General features: G+C 46.6%; 1 protein-coding gene across 3 annotated transcripts; it reads left to right on the top strand.

The window, feature by feature from the left end:
- Nucleotides 1-4285: 4285 nt before the first annotated feature.
- LOC118420547 lies at nt 4286-5474 on the top strand. Of its 3 annotated transcripts, none has more exons than XM_035827400.1 (3): nt 4286-4342; nt 4710-4889; nt 5080-5474. In XM_035827400.1, exons 1-3 carry the CDS (start codon nt 4336-4338, stop codon nt 5295-5297), a joined length of 405 nt encoding a protein of 134 aa, XP_035683293.1. In that variant the 5' UTR covers nt 4286-4335; the 3' UTR covers nt 5298-5474. The 3 variants fall into 3 exon arrangements, 2 of the variants coding, with proteins under 2 accessions (XP_035683293.1, XP_035683292.1); XM_035827399.1 differs by having other exon boundaries at nt 4292-4342; nt 4707-4889; XR_004831743.1 differs by having other exon boundaries at nt 4286-4365; nt 4710-5181.
- Nucleotides 5475-11645: the final 6171 nt, after the last annotated feature.

The following is an 11645-nucleotide window of genomic DNA, read 5'->3' as shown; positions in this document are numbered from 1 at the left end:
ATTTTGGCGCTTGCAGGTGGAAGAAAATAACATGAGATAAGTAGAGTAAAGATTATAGTAATTTCTACCGAGTTTTACAGCCAATCGTACTACAGGTGCAGTTAGCTTTGTAGGATTTTAAAACGCCAGTGTAAGTCTAATACCCCACCAAACAGATTTATTTGTAGTGAAATGGACCATTGGTATGAGTCATACTGAATCAGGTCCAGGTTCAGGTCCGGACCTGGACCTGATCCTTTGGACCTGAACCGGACCTGGACCTGAATTTTCTGTACCGGTACCCAGCCCTAGTTGTCACACTATTGTCCTCGGTCAGAATAACAGCCACCAAACAAGGGCAGTCGACAGGCTGGAGATAGAAACAAATACAACAGCCTTACCGTGTGAATACTGGCGATAACGAGTCCCTTTCCCGTGGACAAAGAGATAGATGTAACTATCTAAGAGTCTTGCTTGGACTTGGGGCGCAGGAGTGTGTACGTGTCTGTTCCGAAAGCTTCAGACATTCCAGACAGACACGTTTGACTGTTATGCAAATCTTAAATGCTCTGGCCAATCAGGATTCGTTTCTGACACACACTGAGGGCTTCATGTTATTGCAGACAATCGTGCTTGCGTAATACACAGTGGTAAGAATAATGGGCGGTTTCATGCAGTCTCTGTCGGCTATACTATAAATGAAAAACGTGGTAGCCCTTCAGAACGTGAAGATTTACGAGTCATTGTCTATTCGACATGAATCTATTCTTCGACCGTTTCTACTGCCAACTTGTGAAGGAAACGTGTTCTTTGCGACCTAATACCAGGTATAGTATGGTGTCTTTGTGAAATGTCTTTAATGTTATCATTCCTAATTTTGAATGGTCTCTTAAGCGAAATAAAATAAAATAACCTTTCATGATTTCCCATTCCCGATAAAACGGAATATATTTGGCATTTTGACGGTCGTTGTAAGCCAAACTTTCAGGAGACGACGGAAACGGTACTGTAGATGAAGCTATGATAGGGTATGTAGTCCCGACATGTCAAATTTGAAAATCATGCTGATCTATTAGCCAATGAGGTCTTTTCAGCTAGGTTCAAACATTTTGGTATACATACTAGAAAGGCCGACATTTGCTTAAGAGCAAATACAGCATATTTCAGCCATACCCCTTCCCACGCAACATTGGACTGTTCCAAATCACCCCTGCGCAAAAATGGAACATCCTCTTAACAGTACATTATCCCCCAAAGTGGACTGGTATTGTGAATTGATTCCAGGTAAAAACAGAGCTTGCTTCTATTTTTCAGAAAATGACAATAATCACACCTTCCATTCAGAAAATTTTCATCATGACTGAAAATTGTTGAATGACTTCATGTAATGTCATTTACAATTTTCAGTACGATAACTAGGTGTAAGTTTAAAAAAGTATAAGCTCCTTGTGATGTGGGTACATTTATTATTGCAGTGAACTTTTTTTATTCAAGTAGGGCATACGATTTAATAATTATCAAGCAGGTGCAGGTACTGTAGGAGCGTTTGTTTTCTTCAAGCTGTAAAACTGTTAAACTGTTTTACTTTGTATGCAATCAGCCATCGAGCCTATTCTTATTTTAGTTTAACAACTTCCTGCCAGACCCGGAAGATACGATTGAACCTTGTTCGAGGATTTATTTTTGTCTGTCTGGTCAGTCTGTTCATACCCTGGCGCTGAGAGTGTTTTATTGGGCTGAAACTCTGGCAGTTTAAAGTTACTTACAATTTAAATGTTCAAAATTTATGTGAAACAACAACAGCACTAGGAAATGTGGCCACTATAGACAGGTGGTCACTATAGAGAAAATGCTGATCTATTGACTAGGGGCCATACGTTACACATGATTTCAGTACACTGATCATTAATCATATAAACATTGCACAGGTAAGCCAATTGTTTAGATGTACAATTAAGTTCAAATAATTCTGAAGAGAAATATTGATGAGAAAATAATCATTCTCGCCACTGTCTAACTTATAATTACGTATCAAAACTAGACGCAGATTTTCTAACTAACGCACCTTTCGCCGACTTCATCAAAGGACCGCCGGCTATCAATCAAACACGGCTGTTGATTAGACTTAGAGTTTCAAACCGTCGTGTGCTGTGTGCCAGTTGACAGCGAACTTCATGCTACGTGATGTTTTACATTGCTTGGACCTTCTTTCCTACAGCGGTGCTTCTACAAAATATTTAGACTGTAACACTGAGTCCCACATGTTTTATAGAATAGAATTTGACGCAGAACAGCGTTTTTTGCTGGGTATTTTTCTTGAAACACGTCCGTGGGAATATCAGCGAGGCGGCGACGTAGGGATATCAGACCGTCAACAAAAGTCGCACGGCGGCTAACGGCGCAGCGAAGATACTAGCGCTATAAATAAGCACTTCAACTAAGGATGGCAACCCGTACAATATTTTTGTATACTGTTGAGCTAAGTAAAGTTTGTTGTTTGTGAGGTTTTAGTTGTCTTTGAAGCTTTGACCCGAAATATTTTAAAGTCAAACTGCTGAAGAGAAGTAAGTGACTGCTACGATTATCGTAGATATGGCCCTAAAAAACTGATAAAAGAAGCCTTCTCAATAGTCTAAAATGCAAGAGCTTCCAGGGGGGCTTCGCCCACCTGGGTCCCCCCACAGTGGCCCTGCCCCTGGACCCCGCCAGGGACATTCGGCGGCCCCCGGACCCCTGTCCGACGCTTTGAAAAAATCCTGTCGAGAAGTCTGTACGGCTTGAGTCTTCAAGTTAACGTATTGTGTGGTCCCGCTTATGAATATTAATTAGCCTTTGCTTTCCTCTTCGCTGATTGGCTGAACCATTAATTGAATTAACTCTTCCTGCCGGCTAGACGCAGGTGCAGATGTCGGCTCTGTGGAGTGAACGTCCGAAAGGTCATGGCATGGAGAACGAAAGAAAACCAATTTCCCCTAAAAAAAGTGCTGTAATTAAGCCTTTTACAGTACTTTATGCCAAAAATTTTACTTGGATCATTTTACCAACTATCTTATGCCTATCTATACCAAATGTTACTCATACCAGGGTACAGGGGTGCAAAATATACCGTTATAAGGCCGTCAACAACAGTCGCACGGAGCTAACAGCGCAGCGAAAATACCATCGCTAGCGTTTCAACTTCGGATAACAAGTTATAAGTACTGTTGAACTCAGTAACGTTAAAGTTTGTTTTTAGTTGCCTTTGACGGTTTGACCTGAAATAGTGTTACGCTAAACTCCTGAAGAGAAGTTAAGTGACTGCGATTATCATAGATATGCCCCTAAGAACTGATACAATACAAAGCCTTCTGAATAGTCTAAAATGCGAGAGCCTTAGGCGGGCTTCGCTCCGCGCTCCCCCTGGCGGGAACACTGCTATATACGGGATCATGAGGCCCCGCTTATGAATATTAATTAGCCTTTGGCCTCCTCTTCGCTGATTGGCTAGGTCTTTGATTCAATTAACTCTCCGGCTGACGCGCACAGGTGTGGCTCTGTGCGGGGTCACGGAAGGTCACGTCAGGAGGCCAAAAGAAAACATTATCTTCACTGTGCGCTCATTGGTTGATCCTGAATCACATGATTCTCACAACCATATAAGTACAAGGGATGATCACCCTACTGCCTCTTGTTGGATTCATCCGCAACGCCGAGGTCGCCTGGCGATGGACGACCAGGTCTCCGCCGCTTGCGGTTTCACGACCACGTTTCTCGCCGCCGGGCGGGTTTTGTGCCGGAGGAGCACGCAGTGTTGCAGCCTAGACTCCGGATTACCAGTGGGAGGAAGACAACTTCGGAGGTTCGGCTGTGAAGCAAGTAACGGCGGGGCGAGGGATCCAGAAGCTCCGGCGGACCAGACCCTCTCCACGCATCGAAAGGACGGAAGAGTCCTAGTGTTCTACCTAGTGGGGTCAAATTTCAGGACGGTGGATATACGGCAGGTTTGGGTGGAAAATGCGGTAACATACGTTGTGGTATTTGTCGAATTCTGCATTTCTAGGAACAATGGTTTGTGTGCCGTTTTGTTCACGTGTTGTTTTGCATATCTTTGGTGTCGAGCTTTCGCCTGGTTTGCACGTGCTTGATTTGCATTTGTTTGCTTTTAGTTGACTGGGTATTTTGTCGATAAGCACACAGGGAGGCAGCATAGACTCCAGTTTGACGGAGGAAGACAATTTCTGAGGTTCAGCTGTGCAGCAAGTAACGGCGGGGCGATGGAACCAGAAGCTCCGGCAGACCTTGGGCAGACCATCTCCACGTAGCGAATGGACGGACGAGTCCCACATAGTGGGGGGAAAACTTCAGGATGGCTGAGATATGGCAGGTTTGGGTGGAAAATGCGGTAACGTACATTGTTGTATGTGTCGAATTCTGCTTTTCTGGGAACACTCGTTTGGGTGTCGTTGTTCACGTGTTGTTTTGCATATCTTTGGTGTCGGGTTTTCTCCCGGTTTTTACTGCTTGATTTGCATTTGTTTGCCTTAGTTGACTGGGTGGGAATTTCATTATCTTTTGTTTGGAACGGAACGTAGGAGGTTTTGTTCTTAGGAAGGGAGGGAAACTCGTGACAGGATCCCCTTTTGTGACCACGTGAGGTGTGTGCCAGCGTGGAGGGTGAATGCTCGAGTTGGGTTTAGCTGCTTTACTGTAGGTTCAGAATTTCTGGTCTGAACGTGTTGTTTTCTTAGCAGCTCAGCCCGGATTCCAGCTCTCCCAGGCCGAGGAAGGCGACTACCACAGCGCGACTGAGATGCAGCAAGCTCTGACAGACTTTTGGCGGCCTCTTCACATTTTGAAAGGGCGGAAGAGTCCTACCTGGCGGGTCGAAACGTCGGATGTTAAAGATACGGCAGGTTTGGGGCGAAAATGCGGTAACAAACGTTTGTGTTTTTTTGTCCAATTATGTTTTCCTGGGAACAATGGTTTGGGGTGGTTAATGTGTACACGTGTTGTTTTGCATATCTTTGGTGTCGGGCTTTCGCTCGGTTCGCTCGTGCTTGATTTGCATTTGCTTTGTCTTTAGTTGATACTTGTGTTCTAAACGTGTTGTTTTCTTAGCAGATCAGCCCGGTTTCCAGCTCTCCTGTGCCGAGGAAGGTGACTACCACATCGCGACCGAGGTGCAGCAAGCTGCGACAGAGCGTTGGAGCCAGCAAGCCGAGCATTCCCGACACATACGGCAGTTCTTCGCGGCATCGACACTAGACGACAGCCGTCACGGAGCGCACGGCTTTGGTTTTTTCAGGGAGGCGTGCACGTATTTGGTGACATCGATTTGAGGCGGGATTCCCCTCAGATATTTTGTCTTTATGTCTGTTGTTGCTGTTTTGAAGTGTTTGGTTCCCTCTAATTAGGGATATTTTCTTTTACCGTTGTTGTTTGTAAAGTTGTGCTTGTGTTGACACAGTGACGGCGACACAGACCTGGACTATTAAGGAATGCAGTCGTCTAAGGAACCACAGCCTGAGAGCAGCGTTGGCAGTTTCTATCGCTGAGGGGAGTCTCCTTAAATCACGAGGAAAGAAGGTGTGTTTTGGTCCGTTTTGTACTATATTTTGGAGAAAACAGCGCATGTACGGATCGTTCTCGGTCGCTCCTGCTTGGTGTTTGATGGTTCTTTTATACCGTGAGAACACCGAGTAGCGAGGTCCGGAGAGGTTTCGTGTTGGCGTGTTTTTTTTTCAGCTGGTGAAACGGCGCGCATGTGCGGGCCTCTGATCGTTGGTGCTTGGTGTTTGGTGCACTGTTAGTGTGCGATCACTGAGTAACGTTGATCAGAGAGTTTTTCCGCGCATGGCGGGTGTTTTCATGGGGGTGAAACGGCGCGCATGTGCGGGCCTCCGATCGTTGGTGCTTGGTGTTTGATGCACTGTTAGGGTGCGATCACTGAGTAGCGTTGATCGGAGAGTCTTTCCGCACATGGCGGGTGTTTTCACAGAAATGAAACGGCGCGCATGTGCGGGCTTCTGACTGTGCTCGGTGTTTGCTGCACTGTTAGTGTGCGATCACTGAGTAGCGTTGATCAGAGAGTCTTTCCGCACATGGCGGGTGTTTTCATAGCCATAGGAATGGAACGGCGCGCATGTGCGGGCCTCTGATGGTTGGTGCTCGGTGTTTGCTGCACTGTTAGTGTGCAATCACTGAGTAGCGTTGATGAGAGCGTCTTTCCGCACATGGCGGGTGTTTTTACAGAAATGAAACGGCGCGCATGTGCGGGCTTCTGATTGTGCTCGGTGTTTGCTGCACTGTTAGTGTGCGATCACTGAGTAGCGTTGATCAGAGAGTCTTTCCGTACATGGCGGGTGCTTTCACGGGAATGAAATGGCGCGCATGTGCGGGCTTCTGATTGTACTCGGTGTTGGCTGCACAGTTAGTGTGCGATCACCGAGTAGCGTTGATCAGAGAGTCTTTCCGCACATGGCGGGTGTTTTCATAGCCATAGGAATGGAACGGCGCGCATGTGCGGGCCTCTGATGGTTGGTGCTCGGTGTTTGCTGCACTGTTAGTGTGCAATCACTGAGTAGCGTTGATCGGAGAGTCTTTCCGCACATGGCGGGTGTTTTCACAGAAATGAAACGACGTGCATGTGCGGGCTTCTGATCGTAGGTGCCCGGTGTTTGCTGCACTGTTAGTGTGCAATCACTGAGTAGCGTTGATCGGAGAGTCTTTCCGCACATGGCGGGTGTTTTCACAGAAATGAAACGACGTGCATGTGCGGGTTTCTGATCGTAGGTGCCCGGTGTTTGTTGCACTGTTAGTGTGCGATCACTGAGTAGCGTTGATCGGAGAGTCTTTCCGCACATGGCGGGTGTTTTCACAGGAATGAAACGGCGCGTATGTGCGGGCCTCCGATTGTGCTCGGTGTTTGTTGCACTGTTACTGTGTGCGATCACTGAGTAGCGTTGATCGGAGAGTCTTTCCGCATATGGCGGCTGTTTTCACAGGAATGAAGCGACGCGCAGGTGCGAGCCTCTAATTGTTGGTGCTCGGTGTTTGCTGCACTGTTAGTGTGCGATCACTGAGTAGCGTTGATCAGAGAGTCTTTCCGCACATTGTGGGTGTTTTCACAGGAATGAAATGGCGTGTATGTGCGGGCTTCCGATTGTGCTTGGTGTTTGTTGCACTGTTAGTGTGCGATCAATGAGTAAAGTTGGTCAGAGTCTTTCAGCGCATGCCGGGTGTTTTCATAGGGGTGAAATGGCGCGCATGGGCGGGCCTCTGGTCATTTGTGCTCGGTGTTTGTTGCACTGTTAGGGTGCGATTACTGAGTAGCATTGATCAGAGAGTTTTCCCGCGAATGGCAGGTGTGTTCATAGGGAAAAAAGGGCATGCAGGTGGCAGGTGAGGGCCTCTGATCGTTTGTGCTTGGTGTTTCTTGCACTGTTAGTGTGCGATCACTGAGTAGCGGTGCCGTTGGTCAGAGAGTATTTCCGCACTTGGCGGGTGTTTTGACAAGAAGAAAAGGGAACGCATGTTTGGGCCGCTGATCGGCTGTGCTCGGTGTTTGCTGCATGGTTAGTGTGAGCTCACTGAGTGGCGTTGTTCAGAGAGTCTTTCCGCACGTGGCGGGTGTTTCCAGAGTCCGGAAAGAAAATGGCACGCATGTGCGGGCCACTGATTGTTTGTGCTTGCTGTTTGCTGCTCTGTTAGTATGCGATCACTGAGTAGCGTTGTTCAGAGAGTCTTTCCGCACGTGGCGGGTGTTTCCAGAGTCCGGAAAGAAAATGGCACGCATGTGCGGGCCACTGATTGTTTGTGCTTGCTGTTTGCTGCTCTGTTAGTATGCGATCACTGAGTAGCGTTGATCAGAGAGTTTTTCCGCGCATGACGGGTGTTTCATAGGAAGAAGATGTCATGCGAGTTTCTAGATCTGGTCGTTTGTGCTTGGTATTGGTTGCACGGTTGATAGTGTGCAATTGCTGAGTAGCGTTGGTCAGAGAGTCTGATCGCACACGGCGGGTGTTTTCACAGGGAGAAAATGGTACGCGTGTGCGGGCTGCTGATGGTGCTGGGCGTTGGCTGCATTGTTAGTGGGTGCTTCATGGGACTCATAGGAGTAGCGTGAGTCAGAGAGTCTGCGTCCTTTGCACATAGCGGGCGTTTTCACAGAAAGGAAATGGCGCGCATGTGTGGGTTTCTGGTCGTTCGTGCGTCGTGTTTGCTGCACTCAGTGTTAGTGTGCGATCACTGCGTGACTGTGTTTGTCGTCATTCTTCTCCTTCTTTGCGGGGACATACACAACAACCCGGGCCCTGCTCGGCTCAACCTTCCACAGAAAGGGCTACACATAGGACACCTAAACATCTGCAGCTGGAGCAGCAAGACCTGCGATCTGAGAGAGCTGCTCGACGACAACGGCTTCCACGTTTTCGGACTCTCTGAAACCCACTTAGATCCAAGCATCAGTGATCAAGAACTGGGTGCAGATGGCTGGACAGTTCTCAGAAAGGACCGAAACAGGCATGGAGGCGGAGTGGCTTTCTTGGTTCGGGACGGACTGCCATGGAAGCATAGGACAGATCTGGAGAAGAACAACACTGAGATGCTGTGGATTGAGGTACGCTTACCACAAACTAGACCGATATTGCTAAGCTGTATCTATAGGCCGCCAAGAACAGGAATGCAATATCTTAATGACATCCTTGAATCTGTTGACAGAGCTACTGATACCAATTCAGAAGTCTTTGTTATGGGCGATATTAACATTGACTGGGTCTATCAACTCTGCCCTATGAGGGAACACCTAGCAGATGTAGCAACAAGTTGTAACTTGTCCCAAGTAGTGAAAGTACCAACGAGAATAAGTGTAAACAAGAATAACCGTCGGACTGCTACTTGCATTGATCTTGTCTTCACAAACTGTAAAGACAGATGTACTCCAGCTAGGTCTGTTCCTGTCGGTTTTTCAGATCACAACATAGTCTACATCTCGAGAAAAACCAAGGTTCCCAGAGCACAGGCAAGGGTAGTACACAAGAGGTCCTTTCGGAGGTTCTGCCCTGAGGACTTTCTGAATGACATCGAGTTGGCACCATGGCATCTTGTACAGGATGAACAAGATGTCGATGAAGCACTTCATCTCTTCACTGTCATGTTCAACGAGATTGCAGACCAGCACGCTCCCATGAAAAAACAACAACAGAAGTCGAATCCAGTGGCATGGCTGGACGAGGAGCTCAGGGAACTGATGCGTCTTCGGGACGAGGCCAGGAGGGAATCCGTCATCTCGGGTCTACAGTCCGACATCCAGGTCTACAAGAAACTCCGAAACGCAGTTGTGAAGCTTAATAGGAAAAAGAAGGCAACATACTACAAAGAAAAGTTAGAAGAAAATAAAAACGAACCTAAAGCAATGTGGAAAACCTTAAACGGCATTCTCGGAAAGGGATCTAAACGCGCAACCGGTGTGGTTGAACAAGGGGGAACTTACCTTACAAAACCCAAGGACATTGCAGAACATTTCAACGCCTTCTTTCTCCACAAAGTCAACACCTTGCGACAAGGAATGGAAAAACAACCCGACAACACTGTGCTTCACCTGATTGAAGAGAACATCATGGCGGGCAAGGACTGCAACTTTGAATTCAGACAAGTGAACAGAGAGGAAGTGTACCAACTCCTACTGGCCCTGCCAGAAGGAAAAGCAGCTGGACTGGATAACATGGACAATAAGCTACTGAGAATTGCAGCAGAGCATGTTTCTACTCCCCTCTGTTACATTATTAATTTATCATTTGTAACCTCAGTCTATCCAAGTGAATGGAAGAAGGCTAAAGTGGTACCTATTCCTAAGTCCACTACAGAACCCTTCTGCGGCGCTAACAGCAGACCTATTAGCCTTCTTCCTACCACTAGTAAGATAATGGAACGTATTGTTTGCAAACAAGTGTCAGACTATTTCTCGAAGAATTCACTTATGTCTGAGAATCAGCATGCATACAGGAAGAACCATTCAACCTGTACTGCACTGCTGCACATGGTAGATGATTGGTACCACAGTATAGATCAGGGGAAACTGGTAGGCGCCATCTTCCTCGATTTCTCTGCAGCTTTCGACCTTGTTGATCACAACTGTCTACTTTCGAAATTAGCATGTTATGGCTTTGATGAATCTACCACCAAATGGATGGCAAGTTACCTGACGGGAAGAGAACAATGTGTTCACATCAATGGAACAAACTCTTCCTTTAAGGAACTGCCTTGCGGTGTGCCCCAGGGGAGCTGTTTAGGGCCCCTTCTTTTTACCATTTATACTAATGATCTACCGCTTGCCATCACTCAGGCCACAGCGGATATGTATGCTGATGACACATCAGCCTACATATGCGCTCCTTCTATTGAAACTATCTCACATAATCTACAGACAGAGGTAAACAACATCTGTAGCTGGGTTAGAGTGAACCGGCTTTTCTTGAACACTTCAAAAACAAAATGTATTGTACTGGGGAGCAAGCCCAAAATGTCTGCTAAACCCAAACTCACACTAACTGCAAATGGTAAGGTTATCGAACAGGTCTCAGAGGTAAAACTACTTGGTTCGACAGTAGATGAGTGCCTTACCTGGAATACTCACACAAAATTAACATCTAAGAAAATGGCTAGATCACTGGGGATGATCAAAAGATGCGCATACCTTATGGATCAAACATTGTTAAAAATTGTAATAGAATGCCTTGTACTATCACACATCGATTATTGCAGCCCAGTTTGGTCATGCACAACTAAAACTAACATAAACCTTCTGCAACGAATGCAGAACAAGGCAACTCGTCTGTTTCAGTCGAAGCCACAGTGGAAACCTGTGCACACGAGATTGTCAATAAACACCATGACAACATTTAAAAGGATAACACTCACAAACGAACCTATTTGTATCAGTAGGCAACTGCGTTCGGTCAACAACTTGCATAGTTACAGAACCCGTTTTGCTGCTAAAAATCTTTTCTGTTAGAGAAACCTAGAACTAACGCACTGATGAAGTGTTTCATGTACAGGGCTGTCAGAGTGTGGAATAACCTTCCAATTGTCATGCAATCCACACAATCCCTGAGAGTGTTTAAGGATGGTTTGCACAAATACTTCCACCAGTAGTTACAAGCACTGTGCGACAGGATTGTCAATTTTTAAATTATGTATATTGTAAATATGTTATTGATTTAGATGTGTTTGTGACTTGTCTAGTTGCCAACCATGTTTGTATAATGTATTGTCTCTGTGAATGAATACCAGGAAGACTAGCGGTGGACCCTAGGGTCCACCGCTAATGGTTATTCTAATAAAGTTTCAAAGTTTCAAAGTGGCGGCCAGGGAGCCTCTAATCGCGTACGATGGGAGTTTCATGCTGGGAAACGGCACTCGTGTATTGGGGTCCAGTGGTTTGTGCTGGGATGTTTGTGGTCACTCTAAAGTGGTTAAAGACGGAGCACCGGTGAATAAAGAATCTTTGTACATGGTGCGTTTGCATCCTGGCGAAGGAATCAGCGCGCATGTGCGGGCCTCTAGTTATTCGTGCCTGGTGGTTGCTGGCACCGTGAGGGTGCAAAACTGAGTTTGGTGGCAGAGTGTCGCCCTGCATAGGACGGTTGTTCATGGCGAGAAAATGGCAGGTTTTGCTCGTTTCGGAAGAA

The sequence above is a fragment of the Branchiostoma floridae genome, chromosome 8, assembly GCF_000003815.2.
Source record: "Branchiostoma floridae strain S238N-H82 chromosome 8, Bfl_VNyyK, whole genome shotgun sequence".
Classification (NCBI taxonomy): Eukaryota; Metazoa; Chordata; class Leptocardii; order Amphioxiformes; family Branchiostomatidae; genus Branchiostoma; species Branchiostoma floridae.
The sequence above is the reverse complement of the archived record's forward strand: the minus strand, read 5'-3'. Positions and strand labels throughout refer to the sequence as shown.